Below are 24137 nucleotides of genomic sequence, written 5' to 3'. Positions count from 1 at the left end.
AATTCAAATCAAATGTTTTCTTACGTAGCCATTCTTCCGTTACATCTCACTGTGTCATCGCTGCATTTGTTCTCATTCCAAGAGTTATTCACCACCAAATCCATTTGAAAAGCAGAAATCTCCTTCCACCAAAGAGGCTGTCCTGTTTTAATCTCATGCACTGCTGTTGGTGTCAGGTCCTGTTAAAGAAATGAGGAACTACAATTGATCTCCATCATTTTGGTAACTTTAATGACTGCGTAGCATTTATTCTGGTTTCATTCATCTTGTTCTGTGATCTTCCAGCCCTAAAAGGATCTGATCAATCAGTAAAAAGGTCATAGTGGAGCTCAGATGTTTTCTTTACAGTCCTTTATTTGTTCCAGACGGGTTACATTAGAATATACTATCGTTTCTAAGTGAAGCCTGGGCAACATAATGGAATAAACAGTGGTGGTTCCTGATCTGGGCAACCGCCCAGGGCGGCATCCTGTGCGGTCGACATGAGCCCCGACAATCCCCCTTAAAATAATTTAGGTCATCCTAACTGACCTAAAACAGAAAAAAAGTTTAATGTCAGAAAAAAAGCCTTTGTGTCTTGTTATACAATGTGTGTAAATATTTGGTTTCAGCTGCATTCTGTTGCACATGAGTGACTTATTTGTGTGGGACTTTTCCAAGTCATACAGAAATGTGGCATGTGATAAAACAAAACAAAAAAAAGGCTAATTAAGTTTGGTGAAATCCAAGTAAAATCTGAATTGTATTACAATTTGGCTCACACTGTAGACTTTAAACCATTTTCTCATCACACTTTGTATTTTTCACATCTCATCTTTTCCATTTTTTTTTTTGCTGCCTCATGTGTCTCCTCTCTCTCCCCCTCCGTGACTCCATCTGTGTGCATCGGTATGCCTGTTAGTTGTTGGTACAGCGAAGCGGTTGCATTATCTGCATACATTATTGATGTGAGCAGCACACTGACTAACACACACAAACTCCAGCCGCTAACCGGGATGATAAAAAGATACTCTCACTCCGGACATAAAACACAATGTTACACACACATCATCAAACGAAGCAAAAAAAAAAAAAAAAAAACAACAACAAAAACTTATTTAACTTATCTGTTACTGTACATCATAAAGAGAAACTAAAAGTAGCAGGCATTCATTCTGTTTGCTCATTTCTCAGGAAACAGATGAATATATCCATCTCTGAGGCCTTTAAGCTGCTTGATATACACACAATAAAAAGCTGCCTTGTCGGCAGCTCGAGTGCCTGAACATATATCAAATGATTAACTTCGAACAAGAGGGTAAGATGAGTTATTAAAGAAAGGAGTACTGAGGTGAGGGTAACTGAGTGGATGAAGGCGGAGAAGGGAGAGAGGGGATAAAGAGTTCCCAGCATCTCTTTTCCCAGGGCTTTGTAAGGGGCTCGTTAATAATGCATGGTGTTTAGAGCAGAGCAGGGGGAAGTGGGACTCCACAAGCAGCTCAGCCCGGCCTATCCCGCTGTGATGGAGTCCCACTATGTTTTTTGACGCTTTTATTCTCCCATCCTTCTTCCTCTCCCTTTGCTTTTCTCCCCACTTTTTCCTGCGTTGTCTTCTTTTTCATATTTTTGTTTGTTTATGAGATATCATTTTGCACTCTGCCTCTCTTTCTCCTAATCCTTGCCTTGTTAACTTAGTGCACGTTCTCACACTGAATGTTTTCCTTTTCCTGCTTGTGAAAATTACTGAATTGTTTCATTTTTTTTGCTGAACAGTGGAGCTTTTAATTCTATTTTCCTTCCTTTTACCTCTTTCAGAAGGAAAGAATAGAATGTTAAATAGATGTAAATAAATACAAACATTCGCATTGTTTTTAATATTTTCCACACTGGGATTTTAACTGAAAAACTAGAACTAAAAGGAGTACATAGTTAAGTAAAAGGAAGAGGATGGATTTCAAAATGTTTACCAGAGAAAAATTTTAATGTATGGCACATTTTTAGTCTGTCCCCTTAATTCTTAAACAAAAAACTAGATCATCATCATAACTACAATAATATGGAGTTAACCTGCGTGTAACTTTTTATATTCAACCTTGTCAAATTCATCATTCATCATCAAGTTGGACAGAGAATGTCTTCAAACATCAGCTGTCATGTGTTGCCACAGATTCTAAATTGTAGAAGTCTAGACTTTGATTAGGCCATTCTAACAAAATACTCTGATCTAACCATTTATGACTAGAGGTTTTTGTCCTACTTCAGTCTCAAGTCCTTTGCAGCTCCTGGCAGGTTTTCTCCCAGGATTGGACTGCATGTAGCTTCCTATGAAAGGTTTCCCTTTACTTGCTGTAGAGCAGCAACACCACAGCACGATTCTGGCACCAGCGTTATTCACTGTAGAAACGGTGTGCTCAGGGTTATGTGCAGATGTGGCTTTCTCTCTCACACAGCTCTTTGCATATTGGTGGCAAAGTTTCATTTGAGCAAATTTTGCCATATTTTTGCCGTGTCGCCAGCTGTGGCCATTGTAAACTAAGAATAAACAGTTTACGGTTTTTCTTTGCTCAGTAGCTTCCTTCTTGCGACTCTTCCGTAAAGCCCAGATAAGTTGCGTTCACAGCTAATAACAAACACGTTGACAGACTCTCCATCTGGAACTGTGAAACTGTGCAGCATCTGTAGAGTTGCATGGGCCTCTTGGAGGCTTCTCTGATCAATGCCCCGTTTTTTGGTAAGACAGTCAGTTTGGTGTGACTCTCATCTTTTAGCAGTTTTGGAGTTATGCCATATGATTTAAATTTAAGCTCACTAATGTTCTTCAGCAAACCTCTTGAACCTTCACAGGACAGTTGGATTAAGTTCCACAAAATTACTACAGGTGACGTCTGAAGAGAGCTTGGTATTTGTTTTTATTCTGTTTTACACCAGTGCAATCCTCACTTTTCAGACCCATCCATGTAAAAGAAAATTGGAAGAAACACTATCCTTTTCCTTACATGTCACAGTTAAGCATGACTTTGTCGCATGCAATTTATGTAACGTAAATTGATGTTGACGTGTATGACAGTGCTTCTCAACTCCGCTCCTCACCGCCCCCCTGCTCTGCATGTTTTAGATGTGCTTTTATTCCAGAACAGCTGATTCAAATGATTGCATGACCATGAAGTACTGCAGAAGCCTGTTAATCACCCAGAGATACAATTCAGGTGTGTGACAGAAGAGACCGGAATTGAGAAACACTCCTGTATGACAACATGTGAAATGGGTGTAGATACTTTTGCAGGCACTGTGTGTTGCCACAGTACTCTGAATGTGTCTAAAGCCTCCCTTGTCATGTCCTTATTATGTTGTGCATATCCCCAGGAGATGAAGATACGTCATCCGGGTCCCCTTCCGCCAGATGATGGACGAACCGAACGTGGAGCGTGACTGCAGCCAGCGCCTTCAGGAAGCCCCGGGAGAGGGGGCGGCGAACAGGTGACTGTTTGCTACTTCAAGCAGATTTGTTTGCACATGCGATGAGTACGTTTACAGAAAATAAAGGTGATGACATTAGAGGATCAGAAAAGTGTGGGATAAAAGTGAAAATGAGACAAACAGGGAGATTGAGTTGCAGCTTTGCAGCTCGTCTTGTAGGGTTGGACCGAAGCTCAGTTTAATCTGGCTCAGCAGGAGTGACGCACAAACTCCCTGCCACAGGCTCCAGACACACTCTCTAATCCCATTTGCCTGCGCTGTGCATGTCTCAGTGTGTGTTATGCAAAAGCTGGACGTAATCTGCGTTTCACTATACCAGGACGTTGAATTCACAAAATAAATAAACTAGATTAAAGCTGTGTTTCACTTTTCCAAGCTGTTGAAAATTCATTCATCCATCCATCGCCTATGCCCACTTTTCAAGAGGCGGGAGGCGGCGTTGGTACCCTTTTATGGAGTCACATTGCTGCCAAAAACTCTGAGGAGCATATCAATCACATTAGAGTATATGTTAATCAAGAGAGCAGAGCTGCATTTCCATGTTTTTGTAGGACCATGAACGCACCACAGAAAGCGGTAGAACACGCCCTGCTGGTTGGCATATTTTTTCCGTTTGTCTTTGTAAGTCTGTATATTGATTGGTGTCGGAAATCACATGAAACACAACAACTCTGAGGTCTCTTTTTGGACCTTCTAGGTTTAAAAACATTTAATTCACTTACTTGTTCACCCAGCATCCACCAAAGTTATCTCCCAACTGTGACTTTTCATCCAATTGCATTAATTGCTTCTTCTGATGTTTAGCAACCACATTTGTTCTTAAATTGTGTATTTTTAAATCTATGCCGTGTCTGAAAGTAGAAAAATCTTAGTCTAAATTAAAACTTAATGAACTTTCAGTTTAATTCTTTGTATTTATCCACATTTCTCTCTCTGTGTGCTGCTTTATAAAGACATGAATAAGAAAGACACAGATTAGAAAGAAATCTGACTCACAGCTCCTTTACTAAAGTGCTCACATTAACATTATGTGATTAAACATGGATACAGAGATTATACGACAAAAGGAACATATTAATCTCATCATAACTATAGATGTACACAAAAAAAAGTGTTCATAGTGGAAAATAAACTGCAAGTGCTGCTGCAGCCCCATTAGTCAACTGTGAGAGTGTGTGTTTTTTTTCTGCAGCAGTTGTTATACTGCCCAGCTCCTGTCTCAGCAATAAACAAAAAGCCAACCTTTCTGCCTGAGATGACTCTTTCCTGCAGCAGTTGTATGGCAGGCTCAGCTTCAACGCTGCAATATTTATATTAGGTATTAAAAATCATCCTTTTTAAGCAAATGCTTTATTAAAGGGAAAAGCAAATGTAGATCACCAACAAACAGGAGTGTTGCACGTTTAGAGGATTAATTAAGTTTTAGGATCTGGACTGGGAAACATTTCTTAATCAATTTCCCCAGAACAGGCACTCAGATTATCTACGGTATTTTTGTTTTGTTTCTTGCCTCACACACACTCAACTGATTGCAGCTGCAATGTGTTGCAATCACAGACGAGCAGATATTTACTTTCAGTCCTTTAAGAAAATGTTACACTATCCACCCAGAAGCTCGTGGTAGAACATTTCTCTCTGTGAGAAGGCTGGTCATTCTTTTCTAGGTTTTAACATGTTTTTTCTGTATTATGTATTGAAAACAGTCTCCATTTTCTTTAAATTATCACTCTATGTTTTACAGGAGTAGGAAACCACTCAAGCTTTATCTGCTGTTATTTTACCCACAACACATTTGTTGACCCAAGCTAATGTTACACATGTAGTGGTGGAAAGAGAAGTTAATATATTGATATGCAACTGGGTGGTAGTGGTAGAAAACTTTTTATTTATTTGTTTTCTTTACTTGGGCAGGACAGATTAAAACTGATTTCTTTATCTGCCTTGCAGGCTGCAGTTGTAGCCTGACAACTGCAGCCTGAAAAACACAAGACCTCCTGAGAAAAAGGAGCTACAATAGGAAAATTTTTTTAAAAAACAACAAAATAATTAACACTACAACTACAGTTTCATTTAGCTCAGACACAGAGAAAAAAAACAATGCTGCTATAATTATATCATGTGATCCTACACACAGGAAACCCTCCCCAATAAATTTCCCTTCTAAAATTTCCCAAAATGCTAAACAACTATTAACCTTTTGTTTTCTTGTGACTCTGTTGTATTCAGATCTCACTCTGTATCATCTGTGTGTAACAATGTCTTAATGTTGCCAGCCTAATTTGTAGATGCATTTATATTTGGGAACCTCTGATTGGTCGCTATAAGTGGCATTGCTAACTGTAGAGACAGGCTCGTTCAGGTAGAATTTACAGACACCAGCTAGTAACCTAAAAAGAACAAAGCTGCAAACTATGTCAATAAATTCAGATGCAAACATCAATTGTGACTGAAGCTTTATGTATGCATTGATCTACCTCAGCTGTTTGAGTGGTAATAAAACAAACAGTATGAGAATAAGAGACACTGTGCTTTTTTTCCCTATGGTAATCTGGTTTGTTTCCTATGATGATGCTTGGTGTTTTTATTCTTCTGTTTTCAATAAGGACTATACATAGCTCTTAATTATTAATCAAGATTCAAAACGGCAATTTGTCTCCACAGTCCAAACAGTCACATGTGAAGTTCTTGGTTCTGCCGCAGCAAAGGGTTTGCTTTGTCATCAATCTGAACGGGATTTAGGCTTAGCACTGGTCTCAATTTAGAAGTGGATGCGTTGAGTGTGTGGGTGCAGACCTAATAATACAGCTGTGACATATCTACACTTTTACCAAGCAGTGATTAATCTCACATTTATTTCCTGATTCGACAAGAATCCCTCTGAAAATGTCAGGGATTAAGTGTAAGGTTTCCTCCGATGCTATTATTACACCTGTTCAGGAAATAAGCTGACATTTCCTCTCTGATCCCTAATCATGAATGCTGTCGTTGCAGAACAGGAACTGCAGTGCTGCTGTGGCTGATTTGATTTGCTGGGCTTGGACTTCATCTGTGTACTCAATCAAAGCCATTCTGGAAGGAAACAAGCTTATTTATAACAGGGAGCAGGTTGTAAAGGAGCACTTTGCCCCAATATTTCTATTGACTGAAAAGTGCAGACATTTGGCTTCAAATCAATCTGTTCTTGAGTATCTGATTCCGTAGAAAGTAACCTCAGAGGAAGAGTGTTACTGAGGAGATTGTATCTATGTTTTTGGCAGCTTTCCGTTTAGTAGTAATTGGTAGCATGAAAAAAGAGTAAAAAGAAGTCACCCTTTGCATTGTGTTAATACAATATGAGAAGTGCTTGAAGGGAGCTGCAGCAAGTGAAGATGAAGAAGGAGATGGGTTAAAGGAAGTATCACAGGGCTAATATGAGGAAAGGAACGGCAGAGAGGATCAGGAGACGGCTATGTGCTGCCAGATGGATGGATAATGTGCTTATAATCAAAGATCCCCCAGGAGACACTGCTGTCTGCCTGCGTCACTCAACACGCCTCCGCCTTTCTCAACTTTTATCACACTTGTCGTCTGTCATCGCCTCCCTTGGTCTGCTGTTTTTCTCACCTATTTGCTCTTTATCTCTGCTTTTCTTCCCCTTTTTCTCCTGTCAGCAATTTGCTTCCTGTAATGGACGGCGCTAATGTTCAGCTTCTGTCTGGAGGGAGATTCCTTCCTGTAGCTGCTCACTGAGGGACGCATCAGACCTGCTGAGATCATTCGCTCATTCATTTAATCGATCCCAATGCTGCTTCTCTGTACAGCGTTACTGCCGCCGCCTCTCATTCATCCCATCATTCATCTCTCTATTCTTGTGTTCAGTGATTAGTCAGCAATGAATTATGGTATTAATTCAGTCTACAAAAGTCTGGAATTTGATTTCAGCATATTTCAAATCGGGATTTTTCCGTCCGTCCATTCATTGTCCTTTCCTTCCTGTTTGTCTTTTTTTTCTCTGTCTGTCTCTGAAGTCTGACCACTGTACACATATCTGCCTTTTATTTTAGTTTAAAATGTATTTTAAAAGGACTGTTTACCCTGAAAGTTGGAGTTTTATTTTTCTTATTTACAAAACAAAAATGCGTCGTAGTCTTGTTTTTTTTTTTTTTTTAATGTTTAAATAATTTCTTTTGCTATGTAATGATTCTCTTTTTAATTATTCACTGTGAGAGAATCTGTTTCTCAGCTACTGCCTGGTGGAGTCATGGTGATGTTAAAGGGATCTAGGCTCAATGTGGCTATAAGCTCCAGATGTTCGTCAGTAAAGACAAATAAACTGCAATTACCTGGCCTGTAGGCCACAAAACACAGATCTTAAAAAAATGACAATACAGTTTATTTTTCTATTACTAACCTAACCTGTTTAAATCAGTTTGTGCATAATCAGGAAATCTTAAATAGGACATGTAAGGCTGCATGAATTGGGCTAAAAGATCTTGAAAACAACGACGCATCAAAACTCGATCCAACACTAACCATGTTTCCATCAACTTTTTATGGCCATTTGTAAAGGTTGATGGTAATGGTGAAATTAAATTTGGAATAACTTCCTCAGTTTTGCAAAAATATGTTTTCACTTTGGCTTTTCCAAAAACAATAAATGAGACAGAAAAGAGAGATGGAAACAGATTTGCCTGATAGGTTTGAACATAGGAATCATCGACCTCACATGATCGATGAAGTGTTGCTTTGCTGTCCTTTCTCTGGTCTTCGTGTAACATTGACAATACTAGTTGACGTGACGATAACACACGGCAAAATTACGCTTTGCGTAGTGGATTGGTTTGCTCCAAACCAGTAGATGGAAACACAACTTATTCACATTTTCTTTTTTGCAACATTTTAAATGCTCCCTCAAAAGTTGCATGAAAATTGGATGGAAATATAGCTACTGTTGGCCAATGTAAAATTTTTTTAGTGTAGCAACGTTATGCTAACGTTAAACTAACGTTTAACATCAACAATGTTAAGTTATTATAAAATAGAAAACCTTAATTGAGATGTCATAGCAGCATCTTTTATAACTTGAGTATTTTCTGTTAAAGACAGAAACCCATAACTGGCCAGTCGATTATTCTCATCCAGCCACAGTCTGTACATCTTTAATAAGCATGTTTTCTTGTAAGCTGATATGTCACTATCTAAAATGTTGCCCAACTCCTCAATGCATCATTAACCAAACCCAGTGGACACCAAGTTGGCCCATTATGCCCTTCCCACCGACCACCACAGCCTTTCAACGTTCTCATTTGTGACAACTGCATGCTTCACAGTTACACAACAGGGACTCATTTAAAGAAAAGTGCGTCATTATTTAAAATGATGAACTATTTGTATTGATTGCTATTGAGACTTGTGGGCAATATTGCATCAGGTGGTTCATAAATCAGGCTAAGAGACCATTAGGCTACACAATGCCAAAACTGACGTCATTGTTGGCCTCCGCCCACGTAAAATCCAGAAATGTCACAGAGAATCTTTGAACCTCACCAAACAATACCAGCTCACATGACGGCGTTGTCCAAAAAAGCAAAAGGAGAAGATGTATTCAGCTTTAGCTTTTTAAATGTATTTATTATATTAAAATTGTTTTATGTCTGTGTAGTGCTGATTTTTAGGATGGTGGTGCTTACAGCATAGGTGTTGTTAAAACCTTAAAACGTTGGAAGCCTAGCCAAACATCCGTGCTCTTACTCTCCGCTTTTTTACATTCATACACATAGCAAATAAAAGCTCTGCAACTGAAATATGTCAGCTACTTTGGTTGGATTTCTGAATTCAATAAATTTTACATCCTTCTGTTTTTTTCAGCTCATGTCCATTTTATAGAACAGTTTGCAGAAACTGCAAATGAACTTTGTCAAATCTCTGGCAGTTTTCTGTCCTGACCATTCAGAGGTCTTATCTTTTCTCTTCAGCACAGGAAGTGCCACGGTATGCATTTTGCAGACACAAAGCATGTTTACTCTCATCACAGAACCATTCTGTTTAACAGCCTGCATTTCCTAATTTAGGACTAACGTTGCTGTCAGTGGAGAAGATAATTTACGGACTTTGTTTTCCTGATTTGTGCATCATCTGTGTCTTTTCTTGGGCCAAAACACCCAACACTAATAATCCTGGCCCTGTTCATTGATTTGCTCTAAAATAAATGTAGCTTGCATTAAAATAGACCTCGTTTAAATATTGTAATGATATATATTTTCCTTTATTGACAGGTAAATGGAGTCTCAGGACAGGAGTCGCTCCCCGTCCCGCAGAACCAGCCGAGTGGAACAGGTGGTGGGACGATGGCTGAGACGGTCCAGAGACTTGGGCAGCAGGTCTCACTCTCTGAGCAGGTAGGCTTCTGTTTTGTTTTCATCTATATGCAGTTGTTAGGTAATCAGATTTATCTGACTTGACTGTCTTTTGATGTGGAAACTGACCCTGTTTAACATCAAGACCTTGAATCGTCTGAATTTTGTCCTTGTTTTTCTCAAACAAAATTGAAACAACTTCAAACAAATCAATCAAACCAGAGTTTGGTAATGACATATTACGTGACTAAGAAAAAAAAGTCTAAATTATGTAAATATATTGAAAAACTTAAAAAAAATTAACAGCTGAGACTTTTTTTTTCAAGATAAAATCGCATCATAAAATTAGAAAAAGAGAATGAAGTCAAGACAGCCACCTTTTGAGGCTCTGAGTTTAATTAAGATGGAATGATGTGGATCCTTTCGTCTAGTCTAATAACTCAAAAATCAGAAAATCACTTCAGTAATTACTGTGACCATGAGGTTAATAGGGGTGCTTGTTGTCTAACATCTGCATTGGTAACAGATATTGGAGACGGAGCTGCTCACAATGCAGAGACGACCTGCTTCATGCCGCTTGACCTCTGCGAGTTTTAGAACAAGAAACGCTGCCAACATTAGTCGTTTTAAAACCCTTGAACTCTTGTTTCACTTAAGTTTGGGAAATCACAGCTTTTGAAACAAAATCACAATAATTTCACATAGAACCTCCAACGACACGGTAAGACGTCCTCCTGATGCTTTGCAGAGATCGTGCTGCGGTGGATGGGAAAACAGGAGAGTCCGGTGGCTCCGATCAGAGAAATTACCCGTTCCGATTCAACGTTCAGATCCAAAAGGACCCGGACCTCAACTCCCATGGCCTCACGCTTTCCAGCCAGATCCCCATCCTTGTGCAGGAGGTCACCACAGGTAGGACGATTTCCTCAAAGGCAACATTAATTGTAATTTTGACAGAAAATAGCGTGCAAAACTTAATGTCTGTTAAATAGAAGTATCACAAAGTTTCAGCATTTAGAAATGGCTCATCATTAGTTTGTATCAGATATTTTACATATTCGTGCTCATCTGGGACTAGTTGTGGTAGTTTGACTTTCTCCACCAGGTCACAACATCCTATGCCACGGAGTGAATTTATACAAGGAGCTGCAGTATTTTAGTTTGCTGAATTGGTGCCTTCTGCCCCAGCACAATGTTCCCTGTAATGAGTTAAAGTCTTGGTTGTAAGTTAAAAAGCACCTATAGCTGTACCCCTCTCAGGTATACTGAAAGAACAGAAAAAAAAAACACTCACACTTGGTTTCTTACATAAAATATGTTCAAATTGAGAAGGCTATTCTTTGTGTTTCAATTGTAGAGATACATAAATTGCTACATTTGAAAAATTCTTGTTATACGTTTTCCAAATAATCAACTTTCCATTATAAAATAGATTTACTTTGCAGTAAACCAAGATCCTTTGCTGCAAAACACTGATTACTAGTTATTGTTTTTTTTTTTTGGCAAATACTGTCGTATTAAGAAGAAAGCATTTGTCAGCCTTTTTTTTCTCGCTGTAGTCTCGAGTATACTGTTTGTAATTTGCATAACAAATGTCTTCCCAGCAAATTAAAGCATGAACCTGTGCCAGACCTCTGCAGACCTTTGGTCGGTACAGACTGACAAAGTAAAAACCTCCAGCTGGGGCTGCTGCTGTATGCGCTGATGCTGCAGAGATGCACACAAAATTACATTAACAGAAGAAAGTGCTGCATGGCGCTAATGTCTTTGTTTGTGTTTGCGCGTGCATTTGTGGATGTTGTGAAGTTGTGAGATAATGCAGATACATACAGCCGAAGGTATGCCCAAGTACCTCAGCTCAGTGCAAGCACTTCCTCCTAACTGAATTATTTAGCACTGACATGTGTCAGAAGAAGTGTAAATGCAGCAGAGTTTGGAAATACTGTAAGGGAGATTTGATTTGACCAGCTTTTGTGACCATACTAACCATGTAGTTATTAATTTACGTTTACTAACAGTGCTACCGTAGTCTTCAGTGTGTTTTCGATGACAAACCATCACAGAAGTAATGCAAATGTAAGGAAAGGTGCACAAACCTTTTTTTTTTTCAAATGGAAATCTGAAAACATGCGAGACCCAATTCTTTTTTTTTTTTTTTTTTAATCTTGCATTTGACTGATTTTGGTTTTTATAGGTAAAAAAAAAAATCCTTTCTGAGCTTTCATATGTGCATTCATTTTGTCCACTCGTATTTTGAGGCTCTGTGGGTTAAGGGTTCGTACAATGACATCCAAACAGCCTTTTGTTGCAGTAAATTCACTCTGAAATACAGTGGGCATCTGTGGGGATTCAAGATGACAGCACTCAAGAAAAATGCTGATATTGAGAATTAAATCAGACTCAAAAGGACAAAACATGAAGCTGCAAAAATGTTTTCTCCTTTAGAAAATGGAACTGTATCTCCATACGACTTGATGTGAAATCTCAGCATGCAATAAAAGTCTGAAAATCATCTGTAGTGGTCTTTCAGTATTAGGTAATTAGGTGCTAAATACAAAATACAAAAATACAAAAACTGAAAGTGCAGAGGAACACGGATCTGAATCCCTCTGAGATTCAGAGGCACATTACAGAAACTTTTCACTCTCCTGTCTGCCTCAAGTTTGTCCTGTCACCATCTGTTTCTACCCATGATACACACACACACGCGCTCACACACTGGTCCTCACACCACTAGTGGCCCCTCCTCTGAGCCTTGGCTCAGTTTCACTACCCTCTGTCTCTTTGTATCTGGCAGGTGCTGCAGCATCTTGACAGTGAAATATGAATCCTTTATTCAAAAGCATTTTCAGACCTATCAGTGTCACCGGCTGCTGTCCACATTGTTTTTAAAGAAAATATCAAGTGATAAGCTACCTGATATTGCACGCTAAAGAAAGGCAAAGTGGACAAAGCACAAACCCACGGAGGCTGGAGAAAATGATGATCAATTCATTTATGCATTTTGTTCATAAACGGATCCACACAATTTCCATTGATTTATATTTTGAAAACACTTTAATTACTTATTCACATGGTAAACTCAGACCATTTCCTCATGTGTTCAGCTTGATATCTGACCACAGTTTTGGCATCTCTAAGCCTTCATCTTGTGTAATGAGAGCTCCTACAGTGTCAAGCACATTCAAAATGTCCTTGTTCATTTGTTTCACTGAACCTGCTGCAAAATGCTTTGTGTAACAGCTTAAGCACAGGATACAAAGACGTTTCCAACAAGGTGGCAACCAGGAGACGTATCTGTAATCAATTCACAACTCTAAGCTGCTAGAAAACCTATCAGTTGAGCAGCGAGTCGATTTTAAAAACAGCCGTAAGGACAATAAACGTGAGGGTGGATGATGGTGTTGAGGAAGGATGGAAAGATTCCTGTTGCTGTTTTGAGGAGAACGAATTTTGTTTTTAGTACAGTGCCTTGCAAAAGTGTTAATGCACAAGAAATATTTTCAATATAACTCTTTTTATTTAATTGGATAATTTTTGTGAACAAACAGCATCATGCAGAGTAATAACACAGCAGACAAGTCAGGGGTAAAGTTGTGATAAAATTTGAAGCATGGTTAGGTTGTAAAACAACATTGCAAGCTTTAATTATTTCAAATTTCCTGTCCATTATGAAGGAAAATGTAGATTAAGGCAGAGCTGCAAAGCTTCTAGCTGTCCGGCTAATCTCAGAGACTGGACAAACAGATCATTAATAAGAGAAACGGTAAAGATGCATAAATCTGGCAGAGCTGCAGATATTCACAGCTCTTGTTGAACAATCTGTTTACAGGAGGACTGCTGTCAAAAATTTGAAGTGACAAGACAAAACCCACTGTCAGACTACCCACTGTAGGAGACACAGCAAACATGTGGAAGAAGGGGCTCTCGTCGGCATAGATCAAAGTCAAACTCTCTGGTCAGCATGCAGATCAATGCCTGTGGTGGAGAACCAGAACCAGGGGTGAACTGGCACTAGCAGGGATTTCCCCGGTGGGTCGATGGGTTAGTGAGCTAGTGGTTTAACCCATGGGGAAGCCACTGTGCTCACCCCGTATCACGCAACACGGTCTTGTTGCGAAGCACTACAACGCCTCAAACTATGCAATATCAAGTGCCTTCTCTGCCTCTCCTCCATTTCAGTCAAGCAGATCTGCTCGACGTGTGGCCCTGTAAACACATAACGAATGAGAAAGACGGGTCCAGTGTGGAGTGGACATCACAAAAAATCGTCCTATAAAGCCTGACCTAGAAAAATAAATGGCCTCTTTGGCACTCAACAGTCTAAAAAAACTAAAAAAAAATTCAACAGTCACAAAACAGAAAAGGTCTGTACTTTTTCAAGTTCGGAGGAGCCCGAAGCACTTCACACTATTTTCAGCCATTCACCCATTCATGCACACATTCTCTGACTTCCCATGCAGGTGGGGGGCCTTATGCAGAATAAAGTTAGGGACCCCTCTTCCTGCTGAGAACATCACCACCACTAAACACTGTAGGTTTCAGGTTTGGATATGAGAAAAGTTAGAGGATATTTGTGACTCAGTATTTGTGATATCAGTGGGTTTTCTTAAATATTGTTAATCGTTAATATAGAAACAATCAGAGAGAGATTATAATTATGATTTCTCCTTGTCTTTATTGCAACTTGAAACTCTGTGTAGACTAAATTAACTGATAAATTACAACAAACATCTAAAAATCACCTCGGGTGTTGAAACCGAACCGAAACGTCAGCGTGGGAGATTTCTGTTGGCGACAGTGAAACACAATTAACTGACTGCTAATATGCATGCTGTGGGACAGCGAGCTCTTTAGAGAGCAGGATAGAAAATATTGCATTGGAGTCAGATGAAAGGAAATGACTAGAAAACAAGCTGCTGCCCGTCATCAGCGCTCACGAGCCGTGTGAGCTCAGACAGATTGAAAGCCCCTCAGGCGTGACGACGCGAGGACGTTTTGTGTGTCCAGGTGGTCCTGCAGATGGCCGGCTCGTCCCTGGCGACCAGCTTGTGAAAATCAATAACGTGGCTGTCGATGACCTGACCCCAGAGCAAGCTGCTGAAATAATCAGGTCTGCGCATGCAAACGCAAAACACAGGCTCACATATCTGAATGTTGTTGCTTTAGTCTGTTTAACAAGGTTTGACCATAACAACCAGACCTTTTGTGTGTTTTTTATTCTTTTAGGGAGTGTCAAGACATGCTGACCATGACTGTCCTCAGAATCATGCATGTGAGTTTGCTGGTAACCACTGAATGTTGGGATTGAGTTGGACTGGTTGGACCAATTAAACCCGCCAGTCATGGTTTTGTACTTTGGGAGAAAGGCGGGAGTACCTGGAGAGAATCCACGCATGCACAGGGAGAACATGCGATCGCCACGCAGAAAGAGCGGCCCTAAATGTTACACCGACGGAAATAAAATGCAGCTTGCCCTCATTTCCTAGTGTTTTGGGTGTAAAATATTAATGAACACAAAAATCTTTGCAGGAGGAGGCAGACTGAGAGAATAAAACACCCTGACTGCACAGTTTAGTGGAACTCACTGTAAAACATTTCTTGTGTTTGCAGGTGTTATCACTCCAACAGGGTTTATACTGCATGCTTCCAACCTTCCTTCCTTTCTTCTTTTCTTCCTTCCTTCCTCCATTCTTTCCAGACAAGTAACAGTTCTTAGTTCACAGACATCGATGCCAAAAGTAGTCATGCGTTGCATAAAAATGACACAATGTAGCTGCCTTAGTTAACTGTAACTGTGTTGTTTGACATGTTCTCCTTCTCCACTTGCTTATCATTTTTTAATAGATTTTATTCATTTCTAAGCTCTTGGATTCCTGAACTATTTTCGTCTTCAATGTTTACCCCCTCCAAACATGATTTAAGACAGAGCTGAGGATCAATATTCAGGAGAGGAGAGTTTTGTGTCTCGTAGGACTTCTGAGTAAATTAACCAGCATAGTGTGTTTCTAGTACAGCCTGTGCAACTCAGTGTCTCTATTCACATGGGATTCTGAAACGCTGCAGTCAGCAGAAACATTAATCAGGCTCTTTCTGCGTCTGAGCTTGAGGTGAGGTGCACCTCATCCAGTCCACTCACCCGGCACACACCGCTTTATCAGTGTTGGATGTGACGGTAGGCGAAACCCACAGGAATTTCCCCCACAACTAGGTCTACCTTGAAAAGGACGAAGCTCTTTTGTTTACTGCCTGAACATGTGTCTCACTCTGCGTCTGTGAGACCGAGGTGTGTGTTTGCATTAAGATTGATTTGATTAGATAATGGTAAATAAATGGCTGCTGCTCAGAGAGTCTCATGAGAAGTTTTTGCTGACGGAAACACTTATCAAGTGATTCATTTCTCGCCTCTCCCTTTAAGAAATCATTACTGAGATTTGAGGAATCTCTGTAGATCGAGTTTTACTAATGTGTTTTCATCCCAGGGCCCGAAGTCATCGTTCATCACGCCCGAAAAGAGGGCCAAGCTCAGGTCCAACCCCGTCAAAGTCCACTTTGCGGAGGAGGTGGAGGTGAATGGACAGTCTCAGGTAGGTGTTGGTTACCTCAGACAAAAAACGTGAAGGGAGGGTTTAATCTCAAGAACGTCTTTTTTGTGTGTGATATGTATCGGACACAGGGGAAGACGGTCAAAAGATAAAAATAGGCATTTGTTCATTTTTAGAGTTACAGAAGTGTTGTCTTCCAATCAGCTTGATAAGTCTCAGGAATCTTTATTTTTGGACACACAGTTTGTTCGCCTGAGTTAACGTCACTATAAACATGAGACTTGCTCGATCCCAAACAAGCCTGCAATGCAGAAACATGGGATCCACACACAGTTTCATAAACACTTCAAGATTTTCATCTGCTTCTTAAATGAGACAGACTTCAACAGTGCCAAGCAGAGATATCATTTACAGATTTTACTTTACAAATTGCTTTTGATGCTGATTTATATTTGCCAGTATTATTTCATCATGTATGAGTTTTTTTTCTGTTATTTCCTTCATTCTTGCTGGTTTGAGTTCCCGTCTTTCTTGTGGACTTAAAAGCAGCTGCAGGAAGAAAACGCCAGAAACTGGAGTGTCCATTAGTAAAGACAGAGGAAATGTGGATCGATACCTAAACCACTCTTCGGTCCTAATTTCTGCGATTACAGGACATGTTTAGATTGAAAGGGAAAAGGCGGAGGGACAATCTGGGGCGACGAAGCAAGAGAGAAAGCAGAGCAGAAGATGCCGGAGATGGGAGGGACCTAAACTGCTCTCAAAACGACTGCTCTACGTTTGAACTTAAAACATGCCTGCATCAATGTTTCATAGCATCACATTGTCAGAGGAGGAAAAACACTTTCCAAAATCATAGGAGAACAGGGATGACTCACTGCAGAGAACAAGCAGGGCAGACAGAAACAAGCCAGTGTAATGCGCAGAAATCCTTTGCAAGAAAAGCCAAAGAGCAAATGTTCTGACTGTTTTATTGCACCATGACATGTAAACAGCGTTTTGTTTTTAATGACGCTGATTAAGAATATTTCCAGTTGCAAACTGAATCATAAACATGTTACAAAAATGCAACAGTTCAATCTTGCCTTGCAACATTTTGTTGTGGAAGTATTCATACCTTTATTCTTCATCTTTTCCTGTATCGGCTTTGAAAACACAATGTCTATGGTGAATTATTGTGGTGGTACAATTATGCTGTGGGAAGGGAAGGAGCAAAGAGGTTCATCGTAACTCTGGAAGATCTGCAGAAATCCATCGCTTAGCTGGGAGAGTCTATTGACAACTCGGCTAGTTGGTGTTCAATCTTAATCATGTCTTTACGGAAGACCAGCAAGACGAAAGCCAGGCCTGTTTTCTGGCCTGGCTTGCAGTTTGACACAAGGCATTTAGAGGTCATAGCATGGAAGGAGGTGAAAAACTGAACTTTATGCAAAGCTTGCCACAGAACTGTGGCAAAACAACTAACACTGCATATCATGCTAAATGAGCAGTTCCCATGTGAAATATGTAGCTGGAAATATTATGCTTTAAGTCCAGACCTAATGCATGCCACACAGATTTTATACAAGGAAAGTATACAAAACCATGCACAATTTTTGTTCCACTTTATGCACCACTTTGTATTGATCTTTTACATGCAGCAGAAACATAATAGGTTTATAATTGTAAAGCTGAAAAAATGTAAAGGTTCAATATTTGCAGATGCTTTTCCAAGGCGTGCTACTTTATATTTCTTCATGCTAGCATGTCCTGACCCCGTTCAACTTTTTTGACAAACGCTTTTCGCTGATCTCTGATGCTCCTGTTTGTTTACAGGGGAACTCACTGCTCTTCCTGCCCAACGTTCTGAAGGTGTATCTGGAGAACGGGCAGACTAAGGCTTTCAAGTTTGAGACCAGCACAACTGTCAAGGTATTTGACAGTCGGCGATTTTAAAGCCTGAGATGAGATGGTTACTACTGTGATTCACTGTATCCACATACACGACTGGTTCGCAGAGGGATAATCTGCAACTTCAAAGAAAAAACTTGTTAGAACAACATCTAAGTGAACATGAATTTCTCTCAAGATGGCCTTTTGTTTTTCCACTCTAGGATATCGTGATGACACTAAAGGAAAAACTCTCACTGAACCGAATTGAACACTTTTCCTTGGTGCTCGAGCAGCAGCAACACAGCAGCAAGCTGCTGCTGCTGCACGAAGAGGAGAGGATACATCAGGTATTAACACGCGTCGGGAGAACATTTAAGCTTTCATCTGCTTGTATGTCTGATATGATGTATGTGTGCCTGTCCTCAGGTGGTCCAGAAGAAGGAGGTCCATAACTACAGGTGTTTGTTCCGTGTTTGTTTCATGCCCAAAGATTTCAAGACGCTGCTGCAGGAGGATCCCACTGCCTTTGAGTATCTTTACCTTCAGGTACAGCTCAGAGGGAAATAAATGTTACCTGGAGATGTGTGCGTGTGGGTGCGTGCGTGTGTGTGTGTGTTTTTCTTTTTTTTTGCTAAAGTCTGCATTTTTTGGAAGTGATTACTATTCATATAGCTATGTAATGAAATGTAATATGTATAGTAAAACAAAACCAAACATAACTAAGCTAATATGTTAATTCTGATGAAATCACGGAACTCATTTTACATGCAAACATAAATTCTGCAAATTATGCCCATGAGATTAGTAAAATAATGACTCCTTCTTTCTACAGAAAGATTGCTGAAGGACTTATTGAATTAGTGAGCAGGTGTGATATTTTCTGAGGTGCTATGATTAACTTAGTTGACAAATTTCCATCTGGTGTGGAATAAAAGCTCAGCTTCTTCAGAAAAAATACCACCTACCCTGTACTGTTTGTATGACAAGATGCATACAATTTAAAAGCTGATGCAAAAACATACATTAGTAACATTGCTTTAAAAAAGTCCAAATTAATTTGCCAAATCAAATTTTCATCATTTGTGTCGTTCCATTTCTAAGGGGGTGAACGATGTGCTGCAGGAACGCTACGCCGTTGAAATGCGGTGTAATACCGCCTTAAGACTTGCTGCGCTGCACATTCAGGAGAGGCTGGTGAGCTGCGGACTGTCCTCCAAAGCCAACCTGAAGATGATCACGTAAGCCTCTGTGTGATTTATTAAACTGCAACAAAGAATCAGAAACACATTTCATGATAAATATGACGCAACATTAAGCTGCTTAGGATATTTCCTCTTCAGTAGTTATGCAAACAAGCTTCCACAGTTTTGTGTATTTATGTTTGTAAGACACGAAGATGCCTTGCAGAATAAAATCAATGATCCCCAATAAAAGTTAATCTCACTGCTACTTAAGGGTATCTCAGAATACATTTACTCATTTAGAAGATGCTTTTATCTGCTCAGAACCGTCATTCAGGTTTTAGCACAGGAGGATGTTCTGACATCGGCATCAAGAATGAAATCGATTGAAAAGTGTAAGCATAAAAGGTGAGGAACGCAGACATGAGGTGCTCTGTGCTCTGACAGTGTTTTGGTGTTTTGTTTCATTATATGGCAAATGTGGAAGAATAATCCAAACTCAGACGAGTTTGAATGTAGAGGTGTCAGTTCCTGACAGAGAATCAGGATCATATTTTGGTCTTGCAAACAATCTCAGGTCTTGTTTTATATCTGCAGTACCGATTACACTCTTGATTACAGTTTGATTTGAGTTTATTTTCAATTTAAGCTGAAAGCTGTAATCCAGTACCCAGTACATGAATTCATATCCTTTCATCATTTTTACAGCCACAAACTTAAATATTTTTATTGTGATAAACCAACACAAAGTGTGGCTTTCTAGCTCTCTTTAATAAAAGCTTCCACATAGCATGATGCTGCCTCCACAAAGTGTATTCATGGTAATGCAGAGCATCGTTTTTTTTCTCCATTCAGATCAGAAAGTTCAGTTTTGGTCTCATCAGAAACACAGAGTTTCTGCTGAAAGATTGCTTTCTTCCACGTGTTTGTTCTTCCACCTGGTTGGATTGTGGCAAACTGCAAAAAGAGTGTGTTGCAACCTTGTTTAAAAATTACTTTGGATGCATAACTGATTGTCTGTTAATTAATTTTCCCAAATATATTAATTGAGTTAGCCTTTAGTTATACTGGATTTTATTCGGGAAAACATTACAGATTCTGTTCTAGGGGACAATAACACTTTTTGAAAATCTATTCATGTCATTGATGGAGATACTGGATGTTTGCACCGTACAGTTACTTCCTAATGAAAGCAGATGTGAAGTTGTTTTTTTCTGTGTTTGCTCCAGGAAGACTTGGGGCATAGAAAATTTTGTGTCGTCCACGTTACTGAGGAACATGCGAGAGAAAGATCTGAGGAAGGCAATTGGCTTTCACATGAAGAAAACCCAGTCCCAGCATGATCCCAAGCAAAAGAGCCTGTCAGTAGATCAAGCACGGATCAACTATCTAGAGGAGCTGAGTGATCTCAAGTCCTTCGGGGGAAAGTCCTTTGGTGCCACCTTGATGGTAGGCTTTTTCCATCTAAAAAAAAATAGAAGAAAGCTGACATAGAGCAGCAAGATTTTTAAAATTCCTTTGTATTTTTTATTTTTTTAAATAAAATGTCCTTAGCTATGCTGTTTTCTTTTCTCTTTCTGATCTCTATCGGGTTTCCAGCTTCAGGACAGGGAGTCGATGGTGAGCCTGCTGGTTGGCGCTCGCTACGGGGTGAGTCAGGTGGTCAACCACAAGCTGAGCATCATGACGACCCTTACAGAGTTCAACAGCATCACTCGCGTCGAGCTGCTACCTGAATCAGACAAAGTCAGCCTCGTCAAGATATACCTGCAGGACATCAAGGTAAGTCCCTGGAGGACTTACCTCTTGTTCAGGATGTGCATGCTTGAAGGACTCAGGTTACATTTTTATTCTGTTGTCTTCAGGCTTGTAGCTTTTTCTGCCTTTGTAATTGAGACAGAAAAAAAGCTCGGAAGAAACAAAAGACAAGAGACACCGTAAACACTAAGACTGGTGACATTACGTACAGGACAGCAGATAGATTTAATTAAATGTATTCAATTTAATGCATTCTATTTAATGCATTAAATAATGGCTTCCCACAAAGAAAGTAGTGACAGTAGCATCAGTAGCTCAAACTTACAATATAAGTTTATAAGGAGAAGATTCATAATGTCAGCTTTTTTTAATCTAACCCATGTTTTGATTTCCTTTCTCATAGCCCATCACATTACTGTTGGAGGCTGGTGCAGCAAAGGATATGTCTTGCCTCATAGCAGGCTACTGTCGTGTGTTTATTGACCCGAACCTCAACGTTTTCCCCTGGATAGACGACAAGAAACACAGAGTTTCTGCTGAAGAAGGTACATGAGCAAAAAAACATTTGAACAAGATTTATTTAATTTCTTAACCCTTCTGTCTTTTCCCCAAGATCCACATTTAAAGTTCATGTTTTTTCAAGTTAGGCAATCTGACATTTAAATTTCCTCTGACGACTTAGGAAAGTACTGCTGCTGATTATAAAAGCAAAAAACTACAAACCTGAAAAGTTGGTGCTACGTTTGTATTTATCACCTCTGTTAAAATCAAAATTGCCCACAAAACAGAAGTCATCCAATTAATGAACTGTTTATGATTTAGACATGTAAGCTGTTTGTCTTCCAGTTTTATCTTGTATGTTGTAGAAAATAAATGCAGGCATATGGAAATATTCGTACTGCATGAACTATTTCACATTTTTTCACAGACTTGAGTCTGTTTACCGTGTTTTAATGTGCTAATTCAACAGAGAAGTTTGTGTTTCTGACGTGGGAAACGAGGAACAGAATCAGTATGTTTATACTGCGATTAAATTATAAATAGTTACTGTGTACACTCATTGTATGACTTCTGCTGGAGATTTTGATTTGGTAGTTATTGAGGTGTCTAATAATAAAAGTGATAAACTTTTCAAAATTGTAGTTGTGTAGAAAATGAAAATAGTGTATTTTTTATCCCCACCTCACAATATTCACTGTTCTTTTGTTGGTTGAACACATAAAATTGCAATAAAATACAATAAAAGTGGTGGTTGTACTGTGAAAAAGCTAAAGTGTAAGAGTGTTTGAGCCAGGCAGTAAATTCTGCTGTTGTCGAATGTCAAAAACAAAACTTGTGTCACGTTGTGACTGACTACTGCTTTAATATGGGTTTACAGGTTATGTGTCAAGATGTGCAAGTGACTCAGAGGACTCTTCAGACTTGAATATGGAGTCATTGTACAGCGTGGCGTCTCAAGATGACAAACCCCGCCCTCGCGTTAGATCCCTGTCAGACTCTGAAGGAAGAAAGAGGAAGGACAGGGACCGGATGAGAAGCAAAGACTGCAAAGGGAAGGGAGATGCACCTGTGGGGAATAAAAAACCAAAACAAGAAAAATATCTTGATACTCCAAGAGAGTCAGCTTCATTAGGAAACGGTAAAGAGGAAAAGAATGATGACGCATCGAAGAAAAAGAGGCCTGGTGCAAAAATACAGATTCAAATAATGGGCAACGATTCAGGGGCTCATAACGTAAGCCCTGGAGCTGGAGAGGAAGAGCAGCCGTCTGCATCAGAAGCATCAGACTCATGTCACACTGACTCTCGTGTCCTCACCAGTCCCTCCAGTGACTCTCTCGATGCTCTGGAGGAAGACGATTTAATTTCATGCGCCTCCTCTTCTGTCCAGACTCAAGCTCTCTCACAACCTCACGTCTGCGTCCACTCCCCTTTTCAGCTTCACCTCCACTCTGACGGACATGTTCAGCCTCACCTCCTCGCTCCTCCACCACCTCACGCTCATCCCCTCATCCATCTCACAGTTGTTAGCTGTGCAGGAGAATCGGGAGAAAGAGGAGGCTGCAGGAGATCGGGTGACGGAGCTGATCCCAAACTTAGGTCCACCCCGTCTCAGAGCCCCAAAGATCAAAAACGTTCAGGTGAACTCTGCTCAGCAGACAGCTCGCTGTGTTTCGCTGAGCTCTCCCGTCTCGCAGATCTCCTGCCGAGCCCTCCTGAGGCCAGCGAGGACGATGATGTCGAAGATGACGAGCTGAGGCGGAAGGGGAAGTTACAGAGCAATATAAGTGTGACACTGAGAAATGCAGATGAAGGTGGAAGTGCTGGAGAGCATCCTCTCTCCGCTTCTCCGTCGTCCCCGTCTTCCCACAAAGACTTTGTTTTTAACTTTGACCAAAGCGATGCTCGCTGCTACTACAACCTATGCTCCAACATCACCCCTGACAGCGCTCGCAGCCTTCCAGGCCCTCAGCATCCTAACATCCATAAGGACGAAGTGAAGGCTGATGGATCTGAGCCAATTCCCATCCTCCAGCCGCCCCCTGGTTTCGGGGACAGCAGCTCAGATGAGGAGTTCTTTGATGCAAGAGATCGCTTCACCTCACCTGAAGATCCCACGTCAGGTGCCGTCCGAAGAGGTGATTTATCTTTGGCCAAAACGCTGTTTACAACATTCTTCCAGTGTCTTTGCTGCCATCTGGTGGCTGTAGAATTTAGTACACAAATGGTTTGAGTAATGAATCACTCAAGTTTTTCTTGCACATATTTTATCACAAATGAAGACTAGTTGCTAAAAAAAAAACACCTTCAATGGTGAGCGAGGATGAGTTTCAAGAAACGAGTGACATGAACTTAAATTTTTAATTTGTTGAGATTTCCATTGGGATATAAATTCATTTTCTCAATGTTTCTCTCTCAAGTGGTGCCTCCCAGCTTCTTATACCACAGCAGATTTAAAAATATTGGCAGACAGATGAAGCTTTGGAAAAG

General features: G+C 40.1%; 1 protein-coding gene across 1 annotated transcript in view; it reads left to right on the top strand.

Annotated features, from left to right (window-relative positions):
* frmpd1a (FERM and PDZ domain containing 1a) overlaps window positions 1-24137 on the top strand; it is a 47887-nt gene that overhangs the window by 18189 nt on the left and 5561 nt on the right. The window contains exons 2-15 of the mRNA XM_008407312.3: window positions 3343-3456; window positions 9711-9833; window positions 10540-10703; window positions 14802-14904; window positions 15021-15066; window positions 16274-16378; window positions 18152-18247; window positions 18430-18555; window positions 18635-18754; window positions 19310-19446; window positions 20619-20838; window positions 20989-21171; window positions 21551-21692; window positions 22526-23785. Coding sequence (XP_008405534.2) covers window positions 9715-9833; window positions 10540-10703; window positions 14802-14904; window positions 15021-15066; window positions 16274-16378; window positions 18152-18247; window positions 18430-18555; window positions 18635-18754; window positions 19310-19446; window positions 20619-20838; window positions 20989-21171; window positions 21551-21692; window positions 22526-23785 — 2821 coding nt within the window. The 5' untranslated portion in view covers window positions 3343-3456; window positions 9711-9714. The remainder of the gene's footprint in view (window positions 1-3342; window positions 3457-9710; window positions 9834-10539; window positions 10704-14801; window positions 14905-15020; window positions 15067-16273; window positions 16379-18151; window positions 18248-18429; window positions 18556-18634; window positions 18755-19309; window positions 19447-20618; window positions 20839-20988; window positions 21172-21550; window positions 21693-22525; window positions 23786-24137) is intronic.

This window comes from Poecilia reticulata, chromosome 1 (genome assembly GCF_904066995.2).
Source record: "Poecilia reticulata chromosome 1, P_reticulata-male-v2, whole genome shotgun sequence".
NCBI lineage: Eukaryota > Metazoa > Chordata > Actinopteri > Cyprinodontiformes > Poeciliidae > Poecilia > Poecilia reticulata.
Note: the sequence above shows the minus strand (reverse complement) of the source record. Positions and strands in the feature narration are given on the sequence as shown.